Source organism: Pituophis catenifer, unplaced genomic scaffold (assembly GCF_029215685.1).
Source record: "Pituophis catenifer annectens isolate HBS135680 unplaced genomic scaffold, rPitCat1.0.hap2 SCAF_1, whole genome shotgun sequence".
NCBI lineage: Eukaryota > Metazoa > Chordata > Lepidosauria > Squamata > Colubridae > Pituophis > Pituophis catenifer.
The window spans coordinates 297,385,133-297,410,676 of NW_027256881.1; the positions used below are offsets into that span (position 1 = coordinate 297,385,133).

At 38.8% G+C, this 25,544-nt stretch overlaps 2 protein-coding genes across 2 annotated transcripts; one reads left to right on the forward strand and one right to left on the reverse strand.

Annotated features, from left to right (window-relative positions):
- Positions 1 to 821: 821 nt before the first annotated feature.
- Positions 822 to 10,463, reverse strand: ISCA2 (iron-sulfur cluster assembly 2). Its single transcript, XM_070931408.1, has 4 exons — positions 10,336 to 10,463; positions 6,685 to 6,850; positions 3,061 to 3,176; positions 822 to 2,456 (listed from the first exon to the last, which is right to left on the reverse strand). Exons 1-4 carry the CDS (start codon positions 10,461 to 10,463, stop codon positions 2,282 to 2,284), a joined length of 585 nt encoding a protein of 194 aa, XP_070787509.1. The 3' UTR covers positions 822 to 2,281.
- A 5,530-nt stretch (positions 10,464 to 15,993) lies between these two features.
- Positions 15,994 to 25,544, forward strand: NPC2 (NPC intracellular cholesterol transporter 2). The gene is made up of 4 exons (XM_070931409.1): positions 15,994 to 16,147; positions 23,234 to 23,341; positions 23,924 to 24,096; positions 24,815 to 25,544. Exons 1-4 carry the CDS (start codon positions 16,054 to 16,056, stop codon positions 24,899 to 24,901), a joined length of 462 nt encoding a protein of 153 aa, XP_070787510.1. The 5' UTR covers positions 15,994 to 16,053; the 3' UTR covers positions 24,902 to 25,544.

Sequence of the window (25,544 nt, forward strand, 5' to 3'; positions counted from 1 at the left end):
TGCCTTAGAACAAAAACAACTCTTTGCTGCACTTAGACAATTTGGGAATGTTAAAATCAGTCTGTTTTCAGCTTCTTTTCTAAAAAAAAAAAAAAAAACCCAACAACCATCCTTAGTGCTTTTTTGATAATAACTAGCATAATTTGCCTCCAGGTTACTCTTCTGATATTTAACATATGTAGTAATTTTAGCTCCATAGTTTTGCATTTTGCGATACCATCGTCACCTTTTAAGCAAGCACCAAACAAGGCTTTTTCCATGTTGCGGTAGATGAAGAAGTATTGGAGATTTTCCTTGTTAAGACATTGTCTAAACAATGCAACATTTCTCTACTACTTTTCAGGCAAAAAACAAGTAATAGAACATTTTCTTAGTGCTCTTTGTCCATTTGTATCACAAAGGGTAAGGCTGCCCTCTAGTGAAGCCACACTATAATTGAGCAGGTAATATGTATATTTGGATCACCTGGAACATTATACCACAGCACTGAGGAGAAAAATACCCTCCTCCATACTCTTGTAGAAATATCTGAAGTACTATTATGTAAATCAAACTCCAGTTCATTTAATTTTCCCTGACTGGAGGAAATTAACATACTCATCCCAAACCTTTCAGAAAAATGAGTTAGTAGCATTCTTTTCAAATTCAGTATGGAAGCACAGCAGACCAATTCTTTACCTAGATTATCCCTCCCTTCAATACTTTTTAAAACCCTAAATTTCCTTAAAAGAGATTATGTTTCAAGTAAGTATTTAATACCTTCATTAAATTATTTGGACAGATGCATCAGAAAATTTATCATACAATATGCTCTTTGCATAATGGTGTCTGCTTTCTGCATGCTGATAAAAAATGAGACATACTAAAAAGCAAAACAAAAGAAACTATAAGTGAATATTTTGAAATAGGTGCAGCTCCAAGTCCCTTAAGCAGCTACAATGCCGAATTGTTTCTTGCTGTTCTGAAGTGTGTGCTTAGTTGTGTGTCTGCACTCAGAAGTCAGTGTTGGCTCCTGCTAACTGTCTGGGCAAGATCCTGATTTATCTTGGCAAGATAAGTGCTTTGCCATTGCCTACTTCCTGGGCTGAGAGGGCATAACTGGCCTGAGGTCACCCAGCAGGATTCTTGTCTAAGGTGGGACTAGAACTCATGGTCTCCTGGTTTCTAGGCTGGTGCCTTACACTCTATACCAAACTGGTTTTGGAGTGGAAACACTTAAAAAAACACATAGCAGTAGCAGAAAGGAGTCCCCCTGTGTTACAAGAAAGCTCTTCTGGGGGGGAAAATCAACAGAAGGGAGGCCTCAGAATAAGATCAGCCAACACTATTCCCCCATCTTTCAGAGCTCTAGGATAAAAAAAACCCTATATGCTGTTTGTTTATTATTTATTTATTTATTGGTTCGATTTATATGCCGCCCTTCTCCGGAGACTCAGGGCGGATTACAATGCGTTAAGCAATAGCCTTCATACTTTTGTATATACCTGCTTAGTAGGGCTTTCGGCCCCCCCTAAGCGGTGTTCGTTTTTATACAAAGTCAGCTTATTGCCCCCACAATTCGGGTCCTCATTTTTCCTACCTCGAAAGGATGGAAGGCTGAGTCAACCTTGAGCCTGGTGAGATTTGAACTTGCAGTAATTGCAGGCAGCTGGTGCTATTTAACAGCACTTTAGTCTGCTGCGCCACCAAGGCTCTTTTGTTGCCAAATTCTGTTGATAAAGCCAGGTAATAAATACAAGAGCTAGCTAACTAGTGGGGGGGGAGAGCTTGTTTTACTGTAATCAAGAATTGGCGTAAACTATGTTATGCAGAGAACCTCTCCTGCCCTTCATGAAAATCCTGGTGATTTTTCCAAGCAGGCATGTCTACTTATTATTGTATGCTCAGCCTCAGTTCAACCTCACATAGAAACCTTCCTTGGCTATGCAAACCACATTCACACAAACCTCATTATATAGCACTGTAAACAACTGGAAGGTTTTAAAATAAAATAAAAATCAGAAAAGATTTTAATAAATAAATAGTTCATGACATTAGAGCAGAAGCTGATTGCTTAGATCTGCCCTCTCAAACAAAAACTTGGGAGACTCACAGACACCAAATGAGATTAATTCATTTTACATTCAGGCTTAGATAAATCAGTTCTTAACTGAGTCTTGGCTAAGATAGTTTCTTTCATCATGCAGTACCACACACTAAGCCAGTTATTCAGATGAACTGGAGAACAGGAAAAAAAAAAGGGATTTTTTCTTCATCATTCAGTCCACACAGAGTAGTTCGATCAGAGTTTAACTGAGAAAGATGACCCACAAGAACAACCTTGTTCTGCCTGTGGATTGTTCACTACTTGGAACGAGCTGCGAATTAGCTCCTGGTTGAAGTCCACCATTGCTCCTTTCACGAAGTTTAAGCTGTCCAAGTCCACAATCACTCTGGCACCGCCTTTCTCAAAAACTCTGGAAAAGGAGCACAGACAATATGTCATGGTATTTGCACCAATCCAAAATATTTTAGCTGTAGTTTTAAGCTTGGTTCAAACAAAACATTCAGAGGAAGCTGGAAATCTTTTAGGAATCTTGTCCAATTACCCTAAATTTTATTTACAATTCGTTGTTGAGTTATTTTTAATTGTTTTGAGTCATCTAGAGGAACACGTTTAGAAGTGAATATTTTATAGTAATATAAACGCTACCTGAATAGACCGGTGAAAAGAGAACTCAAAACAATTTAAATTGAGTCTCCTCCACCCAATGTTATCCACCAGTCTCACCCTATGAAATAGAATAGGCTGAGAAAGAATGATTGGCTCAAAGTCACCCAATGGTGCGTCACAATTGCGTAAGGACTTGGCTCTGGTGTATCCAGGTCCAGTACTTCCCCCTCCCCATAATTAAATATATTTTGCTATAAACCCTGGAAATGATATGTATATGTCCAACTGCAGAGAACAGTAAAATATGAATTTGGGGGCAAAGGAATTGTTATTCAACCACCATCCTTCTTTGTCCACAGTTCTACAATTCTCTCATCTGTCATATGCAGTTTAATCTATGTGCTCACCTGTCATCAGAATTGACAACTGTATCCAAGGAAAATTTGTATTGGAAACCTGAACAACCACCTCCTTCTACCTGCAGCCTAAGAAATTCAGACCCTTCTGCAATCTCCAACAGCCTCTGTCAATACAGAAAGGCAAACATTTGTGAACAATGTTTATTATCCATTTGAATTCAACTATTAATGGCTTCAAAGGAATGGTGAGCACAAAAACAGAATTCGAGTACAGAATGCATAGCAAAATTATGCCAATCAGACTGTCAACATTTTTTTTTTGCCATATGCTCTATGTGCCTTATTTAGTAAGTGAAAGTCTCAAGATAGAACCAAATAGCAGAATCAACTTTTCTAATCCTTTGTTGCCTTTAACTAAAATCAAACCGAACGCTGCCCTCTGTTTGATCAGTTGAATCAAACCTTTGTGGTAGTTAAAGCAATTAGGACAAAACGAACAAGGTTTATTGTAATTTATTCACATACTAGCTGTACCCGGCCACGCGTTGCTGTGGCCCAGTCTGGTGCTTCCGCTGGGCTAAAAGAGCGAGGCTGAAGTTCCAAACTCTCCACGAACATTTGGTGGGCGTGGCCAACTCGATGTCACTCATTTTTATCAGTCATATGACAGCCCCCGAGCCACGCCTACGCAGCTGGTGATTAGGGCAGAGACCCGGTTGCTAAAAAACAATGGGAACCACAAAATCCTCCCTCTCTGTCTCCCCCTCTCTTTGTATCTCTCTATGTCTCTCTCTCTCCCCCATCTGTATTTCTCTCTGTCTCTCTCTCCCCCCGTATCTCTTATGTGTCTCTCTCTCCCCCGCTCTCTCTCTCTCTCTCTTCCCCTCTCTGTATCTCTCTCCTTCCCTTTGTATCTCTGTCTCTCTCTCCCCCCTCTCTGTATCTCTATGTCTCTCTCTCTCCCCCCCTCTGTATCTCTGTCTCTCTCTCCCCCTCTCTCTCTGTGTATCTCTATATGTGTCTCCCCCCCCCCGTCTCTCTGTATTTCTCTATGTATCTCTCTCCCTCTCTCTCTGTTTATCTCTGTCTCTGGCCTGGCCTCTTCTGCATCCCCCGCCATCGCCCTTACCTTTTCAGGCCAGGCCTTCGCAGCTCTCCGCACCACAGCATGTTATGTTAACAATATATTTCTTTCTACTCTGCTATATCTTAAACTAGAGCCCATTACTTTAATTTACAACTATTTATATTTTATAGAATTATGAATTTCTATATCTAAGTTTCTATTGCTATGTTTGTAGCACTATATTTTTCTTATCTGGTTTTGAGCTCTTTTAAATCTTTCCAATCGAATCCAATCAATCTTTAATACAGGTAGTCCTTAATTTACAACCACAACTGAAACCAAAATCTATATTGCTAAGTGAGAAATTTCTTAAGTGAGTTTTGCCCCATTTTACCACTTTTTTTTGTTGCCACATTTGTTAAGTGAATCACAGCAGTTGTTAAATTAGTAACCCTGTTGTTAAGTGAATCTGGTTTCTCCATTGACTTTGCTTGTCAGAAGGTTGCAAAAAGTGATCATATGACCCAGGAACAGTGCAACCGTCATAAATGTAAGTCAGTTGTCAAGCAGCTGAATGTAAACCACATAACCATGGGGATGCTGTAATGGTCATAAGATTGAAAAATGGTAATAAGTCACTTTTTTCAGTACTGTTGTAACTTCAAATGGTCAGTAAGTGAATTGTTGCAAGTCGAGGACTACCTGAATCTTCTGTATCTGGACTGCTGATATTTTTTTTGTTGATATATTTTGGAATTATATCTAGTGAAAAATTTGTGATTTAATTTTCAAAATTCATGTGGTAAAATGTTCATTTTTTTTCATGGCATTGCCAAGATTTGTTACTAAGTGATTTATCTATCCTGGAAATTATTGATGGAGTGACATTTCATAACCAGTCTGCTTTTCCCCAAAATTCTGTTCATCTGTGCTTCCTATAAGTATTCAGGTATATATGTGCAAATGCCCATTTTTAGACATTTCATTCAGTAAAAACACAACTGCAGCTGTGGTATAGTATGTTTCCTCAGAGAACAGAGCAACAATTTTTATACCATTTTTAAACATGTAAATGTATGTGCTACCTGAGTCTTCTGTATCTGGACTGCTGATATTTTTTTGTTGATATATTTTGGAATTATACCTAGTGAAAAATTTGTGATTTAATTTCCAAAATTCATGTGGTAAAATGTTAGTGTGTTGGTTTTATGTCCAGCAGGTGGCGCTGTTTTTCAATGTTTGTCAATGTTTGTCAATGTCTTTCAATGTTTTCCAATGTTTTTCATGTTTTTACCTGTCACAGGTGTGACATGTATATAATATAAGTATATAAAAACACGCCCGTAGTCGAATGCAATGTTGTGTCAAAATTTGAAAGCAATCGGTGAAGAACGTTCGGAGATGTGCGGTTATGTACAAACGGACATTTACATTTTTATTTATATAGATGTCAAGGGATTTTGTTTGAGAGAGCACACTAAGACAAGTGTATAGCTTATTTTTAGACCATGCAATAAACATTTATTCTTACACCAAACTAGTCAACCTTGAAGATTATACTTCCTCAAAGTACTCTTTGATGTCTAGAAGTGTAACAAGGTGCCTCTTTATTCCTAAGCATGCAGTCCTTGAATTTACAATCATTCGTTTAGTAACCCTTCAAAGTTACAACGGCATTAAAAAAGTGACTTACAGCCATTTTTCACCATTATGAGCATTGCAGCATCCCCATGGTCATGTGACTACAATTCAGGTGCTTGCAGTTGACTCATATTTATGACGGTTAGTGTCCCAGGTTCATGTGACCACATTTTGCAACCTTCTGACAGGCAGTCAATGGGGAAGCCAGATTTACTTAACAACCATCGTCATGGTAACTTAACAACTGGTAGAAAAGGTCATAAAATGGGGCAAAACTCACTTAACTATCTTGCTTAGCAACATAAATTAGCAACTGTGGTTATAAGTCAAGGACTACCTACATTATATTTAACTTTCTTTTTCTTAGCCTCTGCTAAAACAAATGTTTTGAAACTTGTGTCCTTTGAGATTGAAATTAAGTAATTAAGTAACTACAAATTGCAGAGTTACCCCAGTTACACATAATCACACCAGTTTCATAAAGTTATATACACAGTTTATATTGTGGCTATACTGCAGAAGCATTTCATTCAGCATCCGAAGTGGGTAAGAACACTCTGGATGTGATTTAGGAATATATCCATTGGCTACTCCTTATGGATCAGTGTCTACAGTAGGGTGGGAGGGGGCATGGTAATCATGCAGCTCAGGAAAGTAAGTATTCCTATTAACCTAAATACATTACTTTCCTGAGACTCTACTATCTCAGAATATTACCCTATTAAGATGCTAAGGACCAATGCCCCTGCGAAAATCCAAATAATCCTTGCTGTTTTCAAATGTAAATATTGCATACCTCTAATTTGTATCCTTTGGATTGAGTCAAACATACATTTACACCTATATTTCTCTATGACAGATTCATAAAATGGTGCGTTATGTGGGCACAACAATCAGCAGTCTGTACAGTACTCCTGGAGACATCCAATGGCTACATAGGTCTGTGGACCTCCAGGGAATCATACCTTCACGCAGCTCTCACTGAGATAGATCTGCCCATTACTAGAGTAAGTTTGGGTTTCTCCAGAGGCAGAGGATGCTATCCACTGTGTTCTTATCCTTGACATACAAGCTCTGTTTTTCATGGCACAGAACGGACTTGTCATTAACTGCCAGATAGCAAGAGAACAGCTACATGGAAAAGATAAGAATGGAATGTCCTTGTTAGACCAAAAAATAAAAATTAGACTGATAATACAAAAACCGATGACAGTACAAAAGTCATGACGAAAGGAGATAAGACAAATATAAACAAGAAGCCTCAAAACCTCAGGGTCAGCCAGCAAGCAGAGACTGGAATTGCGAGAACTATGGCCTAAATACTAACGTTGTAGACCCTTAAAAAGCATCAGTGACACCATTTTGATGCATAGACATCTGATAAAACTATGATTCACATTTATAGTGATGCAAACCTCAGCCTTTTATACTTGCATCCTTTTCTTAGAATTTGAATTAGCATTTATTGTAATATAAAATACAAATAAAAATGAATAAAATAAAAATAAAGATCAGAAGAAAATGGGGAAAAGAGTGCAAGGAAAAAAAGAAAGAAAAAGAAAACCAGTGATCTCCAACTCTATATTTCTATTTACTTGAATCCTGACATCAAATGCAAGTGTCATTTCCACTGTTCTGATGCAAAATAAATTCCTTCTTGGATGATATAACAAATGCTGTTAAATTGTGGTGGGTTATGTGCCTTTCTGTGTGAAAAAAAAGGTAGGAAGGAAATCTAATGACATGAATTCCTTGTTTGCTAGCCATCTATTTAAGAGGAAAAGGAAAAGGAATTAAGGCAAGGATTTTTTTCACTTTGGGTAAAAGAAAATAACTGCTGTAACTGTACTCTGAATACATTTTTAAAGTCTAAACTGCCATGTTCAATGATATGATGTTCAAGCAGTAGTTAAACATCACCAGGTTTGGGAATAACTCATCTAAGGGCTATGTATATCCCAGGGTGAATTCATTTTATGCATTTCCTTCTGTGTTCTTCTACCTAGATTTATTCCACAAAGAAGGCATTTTACAAACCAAGTATTGGTAAACTTATTTGCTTTGTAAGTAAACTTGGGGGAAGTCATAGCTATCTTTTTTTTCATCAGCTATAAAAATTATTGTAGCAATATCTGTGATAGGAGGACAAGCTGTGGCCTATAATAATTTCACCATAATTTTAATAGTTTTCCTGAAATAAAGTAGATGCCTATGAACATTACAGAAATAATAGTATACTGTTAACTGAAATGAGCAGTGATTTTTTTTTATCTGTTCTCTCTCACTGGACAACCTCAGATACATCAAAAACCAAACAACTATCTACAGTTATTTCTTCTACAGGTAGTCCTTGACTTACAACAGTTTGTTTAATGACTGTTCAACATTACTGAAAAATGTGACTTATCACCGTTTTCCATAGTTACAACTTTGGCAGGATCCCCATGATCATGTGATAAAAATGCAGATGCTTGACAACTGGTTTATTATTATTATTATTATTATTATTATTATTATTATTATTATTATTATTATTATTATTATTTCAATTTATATGCCGCCCTTCTCCAGAGACTCAGGGCGGCTTACAATGCATTTAGAAAACCATTATAAAAACATTTAAAAATTAAAACAGTAAAACCCATACTTAAGATCATTGTTGTGTCCCAAGGTCATGTGATCACCTTCTGCGACCTTCTGACAAGCAAAGTCAATAGGGAAGCCAGATTTACTTAACAACCAGGTCACTAACTTAACAACTGCAGGGATTCACTTAACAATTGGGAGTGAGAAAAATCATAAAATGGGGAAAACCTCACTTAACAATTGTCTCACTTAATAACAGAAATTTTGGGCTTAATAGTGGTCATAAGTCGAGAACTACCTGTAGTGTGCTGCTGCCATTTGCCATATGACTTGAACTTTGCTACTCTTAGCCTCAATACCATCTTCAGACAGTGAAACCTATAATGTTAATAATACAAAAGAATGCTGGATTTCACCTGCTGCATTTCTATTTTTATTAAATCTTTTTTGTGCTTCCTTGCACTATTTGATGTTTTAAAACACCATCTTTATGGGGATGTATTATTACAGCTCAGTGTACAGGTAGTCCTCGACTTAAGACCACAATAGAGCCCAAAACTTCTGTTGCTAAGCGAAATATTTGTTAAGTCAATTTTCTCCTACTTTATGACCTTTCTTGCCAGTTGTTAAGTGACTCATTGCAGTTGTTAAGGTAGTAACATGGGTATTAAGCAAATTGGGCTTCCCCATTGACTTTGCTTGTAAGAAGATCCCAAAAGGTGATCGCATGACCTTGGGACACTGTATCAGTCATATACATGAGACAGTTGCCAAGCCTCTGAATTTTGATCACATGAGCATGGGGACAATGGTTGTGTGAAAAACAGTCATCAGTCACTTTTTTCAGTGCTGTTGTAACTGAGTGATCACTAAATTGTTGTAAGTCGAGGACTACCTGTATAGCCTTCCTGTGAGTCAGTCCTTTCAGCCATAGATTTAAAATTTCTAATGTATTTTGTCTAGTTGAAATTAAAAGCACTACAAAGAGCCTTAGTGGCACAGCAGACTAATGTGCTGTTAAGTAACACCAGCTGCCTGCAATTACTGCAAGTTCAAATCTCATCAGACTCAAGGTTGACTCAGCCTTCCATCCTTTCAAGGTAGGTAAAATGAGGACCCGGATTGTGGGGGCAATAAACTTACTTTGTATAAAAAGAACACCGCTTAGGGAGGCCCGAAAGCCCTACTAAGCAGATATATACAAAAGTATGAAGGCTATTGCTTAACGCATTATAAGCCGCCCTGAGTCTCCGGAGAAGGGCAGCATATAAATTGAACCAATAAATAAATAAATAAATAAATAAATAAATAAATAAATAAATAAATAAATAAATAAATAAATAAATACAATTCATTTCACTTCATTTTAAAAACCAACAAGCATAGAAACAGGTCTGAAACAAAATTTTATATAGCCGGGGGGGGGGGGGAATGAAACATTGTACTGAACATACAATTCTATGAATGACACTATTATTATAAACAAATCTGCAAAATAAGAAGGGGCTAACAATTTTGCATTTGGCTAAGTTAACCTAACAATGGCTTAACTTTTCAAAGCATTGAACTGGCAGTATGTGAAATAAGCAATTAACTATAACTGGGTTAATATTTTTCTCTAAAGTTTCAGGAGAACTGATTTTTTTTCAGTATCTTTCAGGTCTTATTGCATCTACATTTCACGTCACTTTAATTAACACAGAGTATGATCTAAAGACTTGGAATGCTATAAAACACTACTTATTCCATTTTGTACATAGCAGGACATACACATCGGTTCATAAGCGGTTCACAAGCAGGGACAAAAATGCCCAAATCCTTCTTAGGGCTGCCTTTTTGACTGCTTAGGAACGAGTTATTATGACTCACGAACTGGAAAGGCTGCTTGCCTACACGATGGGAAATACTGAAAAACAGATTAACTCCTCTCCCTCCATCCACCCCCATCATATCAAGGCTGGAGCCTGGAGGGAGGACTGTAGTTAACACATCAACTCTTCGCACAAATTAAAAAAAAAAAAAAATCCCACCTGCTCCGCCTGCAAGAGCTCAGCACCCTAAAACTACTGAGCGCCGCTAGTGCCGCCATCTTCATCATTTCTTTCGCGTCGCTATTGGTGGAAACGTATCTTGAAGCTTCGTCACGCCAAACGCCCATTGGTTCCGCAGCACTGAAAGAGGCGGCTTCGCTAGGATCGAAAACAGGGATGGAAGGCGGAGGGGGAGTCACATGGTCAGAAGTGAAGGCAAGGAGAAGTAGGGCGGAAGTAATTGGGAAATAAAAATGTTTATCGGCTGTTGCTAAGACGTTAATGTCGGAGTCTGTAGCTTTCTGTCCAGCATTATCCACTAATTCAGTGAAGATGGTCTTTGCCGTTGCTTTGCTTTCTCCTAAAAATTCGTGCAACTGCTAAAAAACTATTCAGAACGTTTCTCTATTAAACATTTCTATCACGATTTTTTTGCTAATTTTCTTGTTTTAGGATTAATGACAGCCTGCAAATTACTAACTATTGCAGCTTTATGAATAAATACATAATAGTTCTATCAATTCAATGTAAGTTTGATTGTCATCAACTGGGATGACTCCTAAGATAGTGTAACAATATAGCCTGATAATGCTAAATACATCTTAATTCTGAAGTAAGATTAATGGGAGTTATTTTTGAAAGGCCATAGGCTCACAGCCTAATATTTCTTTACCAAGGAAGGATAAATGTGTGTATGTGCCTGTGTGCAGTAACTTCTTATTTAAACTTTATACAGCTTTTCTGGTTTCCATGTTTCCAACAACATGAATGATGAATGCATTTCTCTTTATCTTCAAATCAATTTTTGACTCCTGGCACCCACCTAGACAAGTTCCTGTAGTTTTCTTGGCAAGATTTTTGAGAAGTGGTTCAGCACTGCCTCCTTCCTAGGACAGAGAGAGAGCTTAACCCAGTCATCTTTCTAGGTTCACACATAAGGCAGGACTGGAATTCATGGCTCCTGTTTCTAGCTTGATGCCTTAACACTACACTATACAAAACTGACTCTCACTGTTTGTAGCCCTCTTTTAAAACAGGAACATTCTAATCCTACTTTAAGAAACAGGTTTACCCTGGAGGAGAACCCATATCCTTCTTGCATTCAGGGAAATCCTCAAGATGATCTTGCTCTAATGAGCCACTGGCCTAAGAATAGCTTATAGGGTGCATTATTTTTTTTCTAATTATTTACTAATATGGTAAATATCAGAATTTTAATTACTTATTTATATATATCATTGCTGTTTTCCTCATGTACACCGCCCAGAATCAAAGCAGTTGATTTATAAATGCAGTCAAATAAATGAATCAATCTGCCACTGAACTTGCCATAATAAATCATAAATGAATAAGCACAACATGCTGGATTACAATGTGGTTGACTCAATATTTTGGCAAACCTAGTCAGTATTACTAATTTATAAGAATAAATCTTGGGCAAGTAGGTTAATTCAGTCATTTGTGAATAAGTTGGCTATAGATTAATTTCTGGTACAAATTCAGCCAGTTATGAGAAAAACTTTGCCCCAAATTCATCCTTGGCAATTGCACCTTAATTTTGTTCTTACGTTTCTTAAGCTTGGTGAAAGTTTTCTTTATCTACGTGAAAGGGATATGCTGAACATGGAAAGAGAAAGTAACCTTAACAATATGCTGCTTCTTGCTGATTTGACAAGGTCAAGGACCCTCAAGTAATCTAGTTATCATATTTGTGAAAAAGACAGGACAAGACGCCCATGCTTGTCCAAACAAAGAAGCATTTCTAACCTTGTGAATTAGGCTAAAGGTTTTCAGAAGCTAAACACTGGCAGCAATGTCCAGGACAACCAATGCATTTTAATGGAGCCACTGTGTAGGCCAAATCCATTGAAAGGAGTTCAGAAAGAAACATATCTGCAATCAAACCACTCATTATGCAAGTCAGCATCACTAGTAATTCCAGCCATGCAACTTCATTCCATGGGTTGCCTTTAGTTGCAGCACAGCAATCAATATTGATGTGCATTTATTACCAGAACATTTTCTTCAAGTACCAATTTAACCTTATACAGGTAGTCCTTGACTTATGACCACAAATGAGCCCAAAATTTCTGTTGTTAAGTGAGACATTTGTTAAATGAGTTTTTCCCCATTTTATGGCTTTTCTTTATTGTGGTCTTAAGTCAAGGACTTCCTGTACACTGAGCTGTAATAATACTTCCTCACGAAGATGGTGTTTTGAAACATCAAATAGTGCAGGAAAACACAAAAAAGATTTAATAAAAATAGAAAAGCAGCAGGTGAAACCCAGCATTCTTTTGTACTATTAACCTTAAAGGTTTCACTGTCTGTAGATGCTATTGAGACTAATTCAAATTCAAATCTTTATTGTCAGTGTACAACATATGTACAATGAGATTGGTTGAGTTCCCTCAGTGCACCCCCCCCAACACAATGTAACTCACAGTGAAGACAGAAAATCAGGGGTGAAATGCTCTGGTTTGGACCAGATCGCCTGATCCGGTAGCGATGGCGGGTGGTGGTTCGGAGAACCGGTAGCAAAAATCCCTGCCCTCACCATCACCACCATGCCCAGCTGAGCCGCAGGATCATCAGAGGCTTTTTTTTTACTTTTAAAAGCATTTTTTCTACCACCTCTTCCGACGAAAAAATGCTTTTAAAAGTTAAAAAAAAAAAGCCTCTGATGATCGTGCAGCTCAGCTGGGATAGTCAGAGGCTTTTCAAAGCATTTTTTTCTGCAACCTCTTGCCCGAAGAGGTGGTTAAAAAAAAATGCTTTGAAAAGTCTCTGACGAGTTGCCAGCTGAGTTGCCTGATAGGCAGAGACGTATTTTTTAAAAAGCCTCTCTGACGATCCCAGCTGAGTTGCCTGATCGGCAGAGGCTTTTCAAAGCATTAGAAAAAATGCTTTGAAATTTTTTTTAAAAAAAAGTTGGCCACGCCCACCCAGTCACATTACCACCACCACCAAGCCACGCCCACAGAACCGGTAGTAACAAATTTTACATTTCACCCCTGCAGAAAATCCCTAACCCAATAAATCATATTAACAACCACCCATTAGCAGTTTGCTAAGAGTAGAAAAGTTCAAGTCATATGGAAAATGACAGCAGCACACTACAGGTAGTCCTCGACTTACGACCACAGTTAAGGCCAACATTTCTGTTCTTAAGTGAGACATTTGTTAAGTGAGTTTTGCCCCATTTTATGACTTTTCTCATCCCAATTGTTAAGTGAATCCCTGCAGTTGTTAAGTTAGTGATCTGGTTGTTAAGTGAATCTGGCTTCCCTACTGACTTTGCTTGTCAGGTCGCAAACAGTGATCACATGACCTTGGGACACAACAACGGTCTTAAGTATGAACCAGTTCTCAAGCATCTGAATTTTGATCACATGATCATGGGGATGCTAGAAAGGTGGTAATTGTGAAAAACTTTTTTTTAGTGCCATTGTAACTTTGAACGGTCACTAAATTTATTTATTTATTTATTTATTTTATTTTATTTCTATACCGCCTTCTCCTGCGGGACTCAGGGTGGTGTACAGTCGAGATAAAACATAGCATATAAAATTTAAAAACAGTTTAAAAAAACAATTAAATAATTTTGACCCAAGATTTAAAATAACCTAATTAAAACCGAATTAAATTAAAACTGAGAGGATGGGATCAAGCCAGCCCGGCTAGATGGAATAAGTGTGTTTCAGGGCCCGACGAAAAGTCTGGAGGTCTGATATCGTGCGTATCTCAGGGGGTAGGTCATTCCAGAGGGCAGGTGCTGCCACAGAAAAGGCTCTCCCCCTGGGGGTCGCCAGCCGGCACTGTCTGGCCGACAGCACCCTGAGGAGGCCCTCTCTGTGCGAGCGAACTGGTCAGTGAGAGGCTATTGGTGGCAGAAGGCGGTCTCGCAGATACCCCAGCCCTAAGCCATGGAGCGCTTTAAAGGTGGTCACCAACACCTTGAAGCGCACCCGGAAGACCACAGGAAGCCAGTGCAGCTCACGCAGGAGAGGTGTCATATGTGAGCGCCCCGTCGCTCCCATAATCCCCCACGCGGCTGCATTCTGGACTAACTACAGCCTCTGGGTGCACCCCAAGGGGAGCCCCATGTAGAGAGCATTGCAGTAGTCCAGGCAGGAAGTGACGAGTGCTTGAGTGACCGTGCGTAAATAAACTGTTGTAAGTCAAGGACTACCTATAATTTACAGTAGTCTCAAGAAGGAAATTTAGTTGAATCTATGGTAGCAACAATAACAAATTCTGATGGGTTTTCTGAAATGATGCACAAACTCTTCTTCATTAGCATTTAAGCAACAACATTCTTCCTACTTGATACCACTGGTTGTCTGACCAGCGAAACATTTCTTTGCTTTTTCTCCTTACACTGATACATTTGATACAGACTTCCTGTTCTGATGAGCTTGGAAGTTTCAGGAAATTCCAGAGAAGAGGGAATTTTAATATTAAAATAAAAGGGCACAACACAGCATACCTGAGCTATGCACATTGTCTTCCCTCCCCAGCAGTAAAACTGTAATCAACATGTAAGACCTGCTGAAGAGCATGTTCAGATAGTCTACCACTGTATTGCATCAGTTTTGGAATGAGCTAGCAGTATGGAGATTCATGCATTGCACTTTTATTTTGAATAGCATAACGTAAGTTTCCAGCTTCTCTGAACAGAATATTCCCTCACAAAACAAATAAAGCAAAACCTGCCAGTTCTTTGTTTCACCAAACAAACCTGATAGCTGTACAGTCAGTACAAAGTCGCAGTCTGTTTAAACAGGTAGTCCTGGAGTTACGACCACAACTGAGCCCAACATTTATGTTGCTAGGTGAAACATTTAAGTGAGCTTGCCCCATTTTACGACTTTTTTGTTAAATGGATCATTGCATTTGTTAAGTTAGCAAGATGGTTGTTAAGTGAATCTGGATTCCCCATTGACTTTGCTTGTCAGAAGGTCGCAAACGGGGATCACATCACATGATTACCAGGACATTGCAACCATCATAAATATGAACTAGTTGCCAGGGATCTGAATTTTGATCATGTGACCATAGTGATGCTGCAAGGGTTGTAAGTGTGAAAAATGGTCATAAATCACTTTTTTCAGTGCCGTTGTAACTTTGAACGGTCACTAAATGAAATGTTGTAACTCGAGGACTACCTGTACTTTAGGCAACTACTGAGCAGGGTATTTGTAGAACATGGTAATGCACAAAAGTGTATGCTCCATTGAAAACCCCAGCAGTAAGCCAAAAAGTGGTTTGCATGTTTGTTGTTGAGTAAATTCTATGGACTCAACGTGTTAATAATCTATGGATTATTGAGTTGGGTTAGTACACCCAATAGACTCGTCAGTAAATCTAAAAGACAGTCACGGATTTCTGAAAGGGAAAAATATATATGAAAGTTCAATGAGAAATGCACGAGCACTTGGCACGCAGAAATCCCACATTTGACCCAACAAGGTTAAGGCACTCGGTCACCAGGACGCCGCTCTGACCGCGACCCTCCGGTCCTAATCAGTCGCCAGCCCGCCAAGGTCTAGAGCGGGCTGGTGAGGAAGATAGGCCGATTCCCATCAGGTGACTGTGTAAGGGGCGGGCTTGGGCTGGGCTTCTTTTCACGTGATCCGGTCGCCGCCTCATATTTTTCCGCCCGCTCAACACCGGCTCCAGAGGAGTTTCTTGTTCTTCGGGTCTGCAAGACAACGGATGAAAGGAGGAGAAATGTTGGCTGTTACTCTGCTTTTGCTTCTGGCCGTCGGCTCCGGGGTGTTGGCCGAACCCGTTAAGTTCGCGGACTGTGGTGAGTAACTCTTTTGCATGGTGACTGTTCTGGACCCCTTAACTTCCAGCACCGCCCGAGAGTTGTCACGCCTCCTCCTGCTGCTCTTAGGAATCACAGGGTGTTGTGATGTTTGCAGTGGTTCTCCCGGACAGAGAACTCGGGTGGATGTTCCCTGTCTGTAGGCGAGTATGAAAGGTGGAGGAGAAGCCTAAAGTGCCTAAAGAGGCAAGGCAAGCGCCCACGGTCATGTTTTTCCGGCTTCTGGCAGTCCCAGAAATCAGTAAAGAGACCAGCTCTCAAAGCGTCTCTGCTCCAAGGAAACTGGGAATCTCTGATCAAATTATTCATTTGGGGTTCATTCTATCGTAGCAAGGAGAACTCATGCGGGAAACCAGCTTCTTTCCATCATTCCCCTAAAACCACTTTCATAAGCCAGTTTGCTCCAACTTAGAGCTACCTGTTGTCGTGGAGTCACGAAGTATCAGTTTTACTGTACCTGACAGTTATGGTTCAGCTTTGGCCTTTGGGTGTCTGCAGACTGCTTGAAATAATCTCTCAATTGCCGCTTATTTTGTCTGCTACATGATAAATATAGATAAATGTCATCATTGAAGAGTATGGAAGCAGATGCTTGTTGCAAGAGTGACTGTAGACTGTGACAAGGAGGCCATGGGTTGGTTATCTTTTTCATTGGTTAGGATGATGAAAAAATACTAGACCTCATACTTAGTGTAAACTTTCCCAGTACTATGGTTATTCTAACCACTTTTTTTTTTCACTTAATCCAGCTGTTTGGCATTGCATGACCCATTGAATCATATGGACTGGCTTGGCACAGTCTGGTTTTTTGCTCTGTGGGTCATGAAAACAATTAGCACATGGTAATTGAATGCTATGTGTAAACTAGATCATTCTCTTTTCAGAACAGCCTCTGATGCAGCAAGGGGGGCATTGGTGCTCTGAGGTTAAACTTAGATACTGTGTGGTTAGGGGCAAGATGCAGTCACTAATTTTTAATTCTTATAAAATAAAGTGATGAGGAGATATGTGCAGTGCAACATGAATGAATGGTAAGTTTTCTTCCCCCTCCCCCTTTCCCTTTAAGCCTGCTTTTCTCGAGTTTTAAGTTTTCTCTTACAGAATTACTATCTTGGAGCAAAAGTTGGAAAAATCCAGTTTGATAGAATCCATCTAATGGAGGAAAAACCATTGGTAGTACTTTTATTTATAAATCACTAATGAAGAGCTAGAAACACTGGTGGGAGGCTTAGTTCAGAGTTATTATTTTATATATCCTTTGTCTTCTAAAAATATTGAGTTTTTAATCCTTATTCACCTGTTGCCCAGCCTTAATGATAATGGTAGCTCAAACATGTTTGACATTGACAACATGACTTGAAATTTTCTAACAAACACAAATGTATCTGAAGTTATACTAGAATGTAACTTGAATGTATCGGAAAAAAGTTGCTCTTTGATTGTATCACTGTGAAGCAGGATTATAAATAGCTAGGTAGTTTCTGTGCCTTCAACTTTTTTTTCAGCTCCTATCATCGGAGCTGCATCTGAAATTGTGATCCCATCACTGGGTAGAGCCAAGGAACTAGCCCATATATGAGATTTTGTTGACTAGTAAGGTTCTGACATTCATAGGGAGAAAAAAGATTTTTCATATAGTACAGGAAGTTTCTGATTCTAACCTATTTTCTAAATCATCTTTTTAAAAAAAAAAAAAATCCAGCCTTTGACAGAATGAATACTTGTTGTTTCTTAATTATAATTCCCAAACAGCCATGTCTGATTTCTGCCACAGCCATGTTATATACAGTGTCTTGCATAGAGATAATATATACATGCAGGAAAATCTGATGTGCAAAGCAGATTTGCATTTCTGCTAGGATTGCTGATACAGTTGCAGGTTTTTCATCGAGACTGGAAGTATAGTCAGATTTAATTAATTCATTTCAATGTAGTTGGCCATTTGCCATCCTTTTTATCTTCTAACTTAGAGTAGTGATCTTCAGGTCACTCAGATTCCAAATACAGCTCTCAGCCTGGTAAACCTGAGTTCCCCATGCATCAAGTTTATGCCCCTGTGAATGAATTTTGAATGTGTTAGTGGGAAGTTTTTTCTTCTGATTGTCTCCTATTAAGTCCCCTCTAAACCAGGGGTGTCAAACTCGCGTCATGGCACCGTCATGTGATTATCGTGACTTCCCCTTCGCTAAACCGGGCGTGGGAATAGCCAGCGCGTGACGCATCTGGCCCACAGGCCACAAGTTTGACAGCCCTGCTCTAAACTCTCCCTAAACACTGAGGGAATTCTCTGAAACCGAAGGGGATTGGTGTTCAGGGCAGAAGGAAGGAAGGAGTCAAGCTGATGAGATTCTTCCTGCCTTTCTTAAAGACAAAGCTATTTCATCCAGAGTTGGCTGTAATTATCATGTTTATTTTATTTGTTTGTATCCTGCCTTTATTTTTACAAATAACTCAAGGTGACAACTATCCAGCCCACTTTTGTCCTCTGTTTTTCCCACAAGAAGCAACTCTGTGAGGTGGCTTGGGCTGAGAGAGTGATTAGCCCAAAGTCACCCAGCTGGCTTTCATGGTTAGGACAGAATATGAACTCTCACAATCTCCTGCTTTCTAGTCTGGTGCCTTAACCGCCAAAACCAAACTGGCTCTCAGTTTATTAAAGTACATTTAGTAATTTCATTCTGAATAGATTTATGTACAATTTCATTGGAGGGTTGTCTTATAAACAGTTTTAATAGAATGTAAACATCAATGAGCCTTGGTAGTACAGGGGTTTAAGGCACCCTGTTATTAAGCTGGTTATTAAGACCAGCTGCCTGCAATTACTGCAGGGTTCGAATCTCGTCAAGGCTCAAGGTTGACTCAGCCTTCCATCCTTTCTAAGGTAGGTGAAATGAGGACCCAGTTGTGGGGGCAATAAGCTGACTTTGTATAAAATATACAAAAGAATGAAGGCTATTGCTGAGCACATTGTAAGCCGCCCTGAGTCTTCGGAGAAGGGCGGCATATAAATCAAATTAAAAAAAAAAAATGAACACAAGATAATGTTCTGTTCTGAACTGGGGGAGTTCTTTAGACAGCGAGTCATGCCATATCACCTCATGAATGGATTATTGGACTGGGCTGTCCTTGAAGGCTACTCAGAAACTACAAGTAGTTCAGAATGCAGTGAATGGGCAACATTGCCATGCCTTGTTAGGTCTGTGTGACCCCACTGCTTTGTGAGCTGCACTGCTTACCTGTTGGTGTTCTAGGTGCAATTCAAAGTCCTGGTTACTACTTATAATGCCCTTAATAGTATAGGGCCAGGTTATTTAATGCAGGAGTCCCCAACCTGTGGGCCACGGTCCACTACTGGGCCGTGGACTGTTGGCCACTGGGCTGTGTGAGTGGCTGGCCAGTGCGTGTGCATGCACGCATACCCCCCCCACTTGTGCTAGCATCACAAATGTGCCCTGTTTGCATCACAGGTGTGCTTGCTTGTGGCCCCGTTCGTGCGTGTGCATGAGTACACATAAAGGTACCTGCTCCTCCCTTTCCCTCTGGGCTGCCAACCCAGAAAGGTTGGGGAACTCTGATTTAATGGACTGCCTATCTCCAGTTGTTTCTGCCACTCTAGTGTGATTAGGCAGAGTGGGCACACTCTGGGCCCCATTACTTAAGTTACATCATCTTGTGAGGTCTAGAAGCAAGTTCTCTGGAATAATATCCCACCCTCCCCCCCAGACTTCCATCCTGACTACATGCAGAAAGCTATTAAAGACCTCTAACATCCTAGGCTGTGGACAGAATGAAGGATACTTTATTTCATATTTTTTCTCCTTAATTGTAAACCACCCAGAGTAATTGGGAATCAAGCAGCCTATAACTTGTATAAATAAAAATTAATAAATAGGACATTTTTCATAAAAACAAAACTTTAGGGCAGTGCCTGATCTCAATTTAAAAATCTACACTTATCTTTCATCTTGAGAGTTCAAATGGTTTCTATGAGATTTCCCTTAGTATAATAACTACCACAAGAACCTTCTGAAGTGGTTTGGGCTGAGAATGACTGGCTCAAAGTCAACAAATGAGCTCCATGACTCCATAACATCCTCAAGATTATACTATGTTCATCTCAACCTTACTGAGCTCACTGGGGCTTACTTATGAGTAGACCTGCAAAATCCTAGATACAACTGGCCTAATTTATTCCCTTCCTGAATAGGAATATTCTAAAATTATCTGGCAATTCAAATACAAACTTGGCAATTTCCTATTTCAGTTTATGCATAGTTGAGGCAAATAACAAAAGCAGGCACTGATACATTAGTGATGCATCAGTCATATGAGGATAAAAGTCATATTCTGCAGGATACAAACAGCTGATTCACATATTCCTTTCATTTGCTGTGGTGTATGCTAGTATATTTAGGACACAGTAAAGTGAAGAGGATTCATTTTCTAACAGTCACAGTGAGTTAATCTTGATTCTCTTTCTTACTTTATTGTTTGTGCTAAAAAGCACCAGGATGGCATCGAACAAATTTTATATATAAAAAGCAGCATTTTTGTACCATTATAATCTAAACAAGGGAACCTGAACAAGACTATGTAGGTGAGAGATATAAAGATATAGCAGTAGGCATGGTTTCCAATGGCGAAGATCATTGGGGTTAAGGACTTTACCCTTAAAATGTCCTCTTTTTTTTCTTATAGGTGTCATTAACTTTTATAGGAGAAATGCGAACTCTGCACTTAAGAACATTTGCTAGGGTGTCCTTGATATACAGTGGCCGAATAATATTGACAGTAACAGTTTCTTGTAGTGGAAAAAAGCACACCATAATGGATTTGCAGAGTGGGGCTAGCAGTTGAGAATAAATAAATTCATGCCAAAGAACAATAAGCCATCTGGAGATTTGTGGTCATATCTTTCTTCCAAGATTTGGTGATTAGTACTTATCTCAAATAATGCTTGATGCTTACCAATATAGACAAATGGATAGATAGATGAGCTACGGCAAGCCACTAGCATGTCTTTTGAAATGCCGAATGGCCCCAAGACTGAATGGTTTTTGGTCATGTATTTTAAAGGAGCAAACTTAGTACCTTCAGGTCCACAGATACTTAATGTCCATATTTTATCTCTTTAAACTCCTAAATGCCCTCCCAATAGGTCTTGCTTGCTCTGAAATGCAATTTTGGCATATTTCAACAAGCTTGTATTTACTTAATTTGTTGAGTTTCTTAATCAGAGACGTGACGAAAACAGGGAAACACTGTTTGCATGAAGCAAGCTAATATTTAAGAAATTGTCCAAGAAACCTGAAGGTTAATATCCTGATTTCATATCACTAAACTGTAAATATATGTAAAAACCATACCTGTATGAAATCACGGGTGTCAAACTCTCTTTCATTGAGGGCCGCATCAGGGTTGTGTTTGACCTTGGGGGCGGGGAGGGCATGGCTAGTTGAGGCCATCTGTGGTAGCCCAAGCACTCTGCCAGTGAAAACAAACTCCAGAGCTCCATTTTCAGCTGTGATGGCCTCCTGCCGCATATGGCCCCTCGAGTTCCATTTTTCACTGGCAGAGGGTGGCAAGAGGCCGTCACAGCTGAAAATGGAGCCAGGGAGGGCTGTATGCAGCCCTCCCTAGCTCCAGTTTTGCTGGCAGAGGCACTATGGCCCAGTCCTTTGCTGTTTCTCGGGCGGCCCTGCGGGCCAGATCTAAGCACCCAGATCCGGCCCCTGGGCCTTGAGTTTGACACCCCTGGTATAGATAGACCTCGACTTACAGCCATTTATTTAATGACCATTCAAAGTTAGAACAGCACTGAAAATGTCTTACAACTAGTCCTCACATTTACAACTGTCAAAGCATTTCCCCATAGTCATGTGATCAAAATTTGGGTACTTGTCAACTGGCAGGTATTTATGATGGCTGCAGCATCCTGGGGACATGTGATCACTATTTACAATCTTCCCAGCTAGCTTCCAACAAGCAAAGTGAAAAGGAGGAAGCTGGATTCACTTAACAACCATGGCATAAAATGTCGCAAGATGGGGTGCAACACACTTAACAACCACTTGCTTAGCAATAGGAACTGTGAAATAGGGAAAGAAAATATGAGGTACAAGGGAAGAAAGAAAAAGGCATTGACTTCTGACTTTTTGTAACATAGTACAAGATAACAATGTTACAACCTCAACTTTTTACATTTACACATTAGTATATAATTAGTCATTTCTGTAACAACAAATCTATCTAATTGGCAAGACCAAAGTCTAAGTTTCTTTTTTTTCCCATCACAAGCACAAAATCCAGACGTGATATCCAAATAAAAAACATATATTCTCCTCTTTGAATAGAATACCTTTTTCTTCCTTCCTTTGTACCTCATGTTTTCTTTTCTCCCTTTCTATTTCCTTCTTTTAATTGCCTATTTTTATTTTTCTTTGCATTTTATACATTGATAAAATAATAAAAATTATATATGAGTAGCAATAGAAATTCTGGTCCCAATTGTGAGTCGAAGACAACCTGTATTTGCCTTTGTTGATTTTACTCATGTGTTTGTGTGAGTTTTATACCACTACACTATTTGTGATATTCTGTGATAAGAAGACAGTTAGTACAATAGTATAATTTTAACAATGAAATTTATTTAAAAACATTTTTTTGAAAAATATACTGATTTGGGTGACAATGCCCTTGCAAGGTGTGTGGATTATTTGTGCTTTTTATTTGGAATAGAGGAATTCCAATTAATAATATGACATGAACACAGGTGAAAATGTATTCTCCTTAACCTTTACCTCTTGCTGGTCATGATTCATTCTTAAATAACTAGATGACTTTCCCTAAAGTTACTGGGTACAATTTTGAATCATTTTTATTGATTGCCTTCTGATTCTTGTTTCTGCACTGCTTATGATTCTTCCTGTCTCTTAAAGTGATAAGCATGTCAATCAAAGACATATGACACTATATATGAATATATAAATATTTGCAAGGCCATGTCTGTTATTGTGAAATTTGAGGGTTGCTCCAAAATTATGTGGTTCCATTCTTTCTGCACAGGTTCTAAAGATGGAAGTATTTTGGAGGTTAATGTTACTCCTTGTCCTACCCAACCTTGCCTTCTCCACAAAGGAGTGTCTTACAGTGTCAATGTTACATTTTCCAGTAGTAAGTATAATCTATTCATTTTGAAGTACAAGATTAATTTCCCAACCGGAACTTTTTCAGAATGTTTTCAGCATTCATAATGGGGTTATTTTCATTATTCCAAATGTCCTACACATAAATGCATTCATTTATAATAGTTAATTTCACTGAGAATCATTAGCAATCACTATACATAGTTTTAATGGAGTTCATAGACAAAAACCCATGACAACTCTATGTAGAACATGATTTTCAATGTTTCTTTTGTTGTTGTATATATGCCCAGGAAAATTGCAAATGGCTGTGATTTTCTAGTATATGCACAATACAAAATGAGAACAACCACAGTTTTATATACAGTGGGTTTTATTTATGGAAGTGTTTTCTCTATTAGAACCTCCGAAAAAGGAAGTAAAGCAGAAAATTTGTCATCATTGAGACTTACTGATCTGCAGTGCTACAAATTATAAAGCAGTTGGATTAATGGACAGGAAAGGAGGCAGACTGGACATGGAACATTGAGAACACTTTCTTATTGTGAAATGCAGTGTTGTAGTCTCCATTCCTTGTCCTATTAAGATTAATCTCATTTTTCTTCCGCAGAAATTGAAAGCCAAGGCAGCAAAGCAAAGGTGTTTGGGGAAGTGATGTTCGTAGATGTTCCTTTCCCACTTGAAGAGCCTGATGGATGCAAGAGTGGGATCAAGTGCCCCATCCTTAATGGTCATTCTTACAGCTACGTGAACAAGCTACCAGTAAAGAGCGAGTACCCATCTGTGAGTTTCTTAGTAGATTGATCTCTGTACTTGGAGCTACTTTTCATGGTTCTTCATGTCATTTATGAAATAGGGTGCTTACAATTGACCACTTGGTCCTACTTTGGCTCCTTTTGCAATGGGAATGTTTAAGTCTGCAGAGATAGGGTTCCATTTTCCAGGGAAAGACCATTAGCTCACATATTCGTTTAACTTTGTGAAAGTACAATTTCTAAAGTATACAGATTGTGGAAGATTTCATACAGTGCTTCTTTCCATGAAACCTTCCCACGTTTAGAATATCAGCATATTGGGAGGAGACCTCAATTAGAACAAGGAATTGTTTCTATAACATGTTCAGCTATATCTGCCCTCTGCAGTCTGAAATGATATGGTCTCTGTAGTCATATAGCTCATTATATTATGTAGATGCAAATGTGACTTCAGACTTCACAAAATAATGATCTCAGTTGTTTTATCCCTCAGAGCAAGGGATGCAAAATGTAACAATTCTAACAAATATTAAAGGACATAAATTTATTCAGAAAAAGAAATTTGCCATGTTGGCAAGGGAGTTATGAGTATGATCCCTACTTTCAAACATATGTGAGAAAGATATGAAACCTATTTCAAGTTCAAGTTAAATTCACACATGGCATTTTGTAATTTTTTCCTCCAATAACCCCAAATCTTTATATCTGAGGATTAATTGTTTTCATTACTTTCCTTTTTTTTCTAGATTAAACTTATTGTCAAGTGGGAGTTATTTGATGACCAAGAAGGATTGCTATTTTGCTGGAAGATTCCGGTTCAAATCATCGGTTAAAAAGCTATTTAGCCCTCAAGGGTTACAGAGGATGGAAGGCGGGGTTTGATAAAGACAAGTAAAATATTTTGCTACACAAGGCATTTCCTGTTTATCCTATAGTATCTGTGCAATAATTGTTGTCAGAGACATAGTGCAGATGAACAAAATGGATAGCTAGAATAAACAGTGGATTGGTGGATATCTTGCTGTAACTCAGAGCAATGTTTGTTATAATTGAATTTATAACAGGATTTATATTGCTTGATATAGAATACCTACCACAAAAATTTCTTCTAAAAAAACACCTGGCCCAGCAAAATTGATTACTGTGATTCTATCTTTTCAGTGCCTCTTGTAGTCAGATGCTGGCTGCAAATTTCCATCTGCTTTCCCCCTTCCTCTTTATATCATAACCTAAACTATTTTTTAAAACTGCAGTTGCCACCTGGAGCCAAAACAAGACAGGATAGCCACCTTTTGTGACTAATTCTGTAGATATTATACTCTCAGATGCCAAACCAAATGGCACTTGATCTCTATGCAGAAATAATTTATGTTAATCATTTTGCACTATCTTGTAAGTAATTAAAAGTTGCTGTGGGGTGTATTCCTAAATGCAGTGAACTTTTGTAACTGTTTCTAATAAACCAGCAGAATTAAA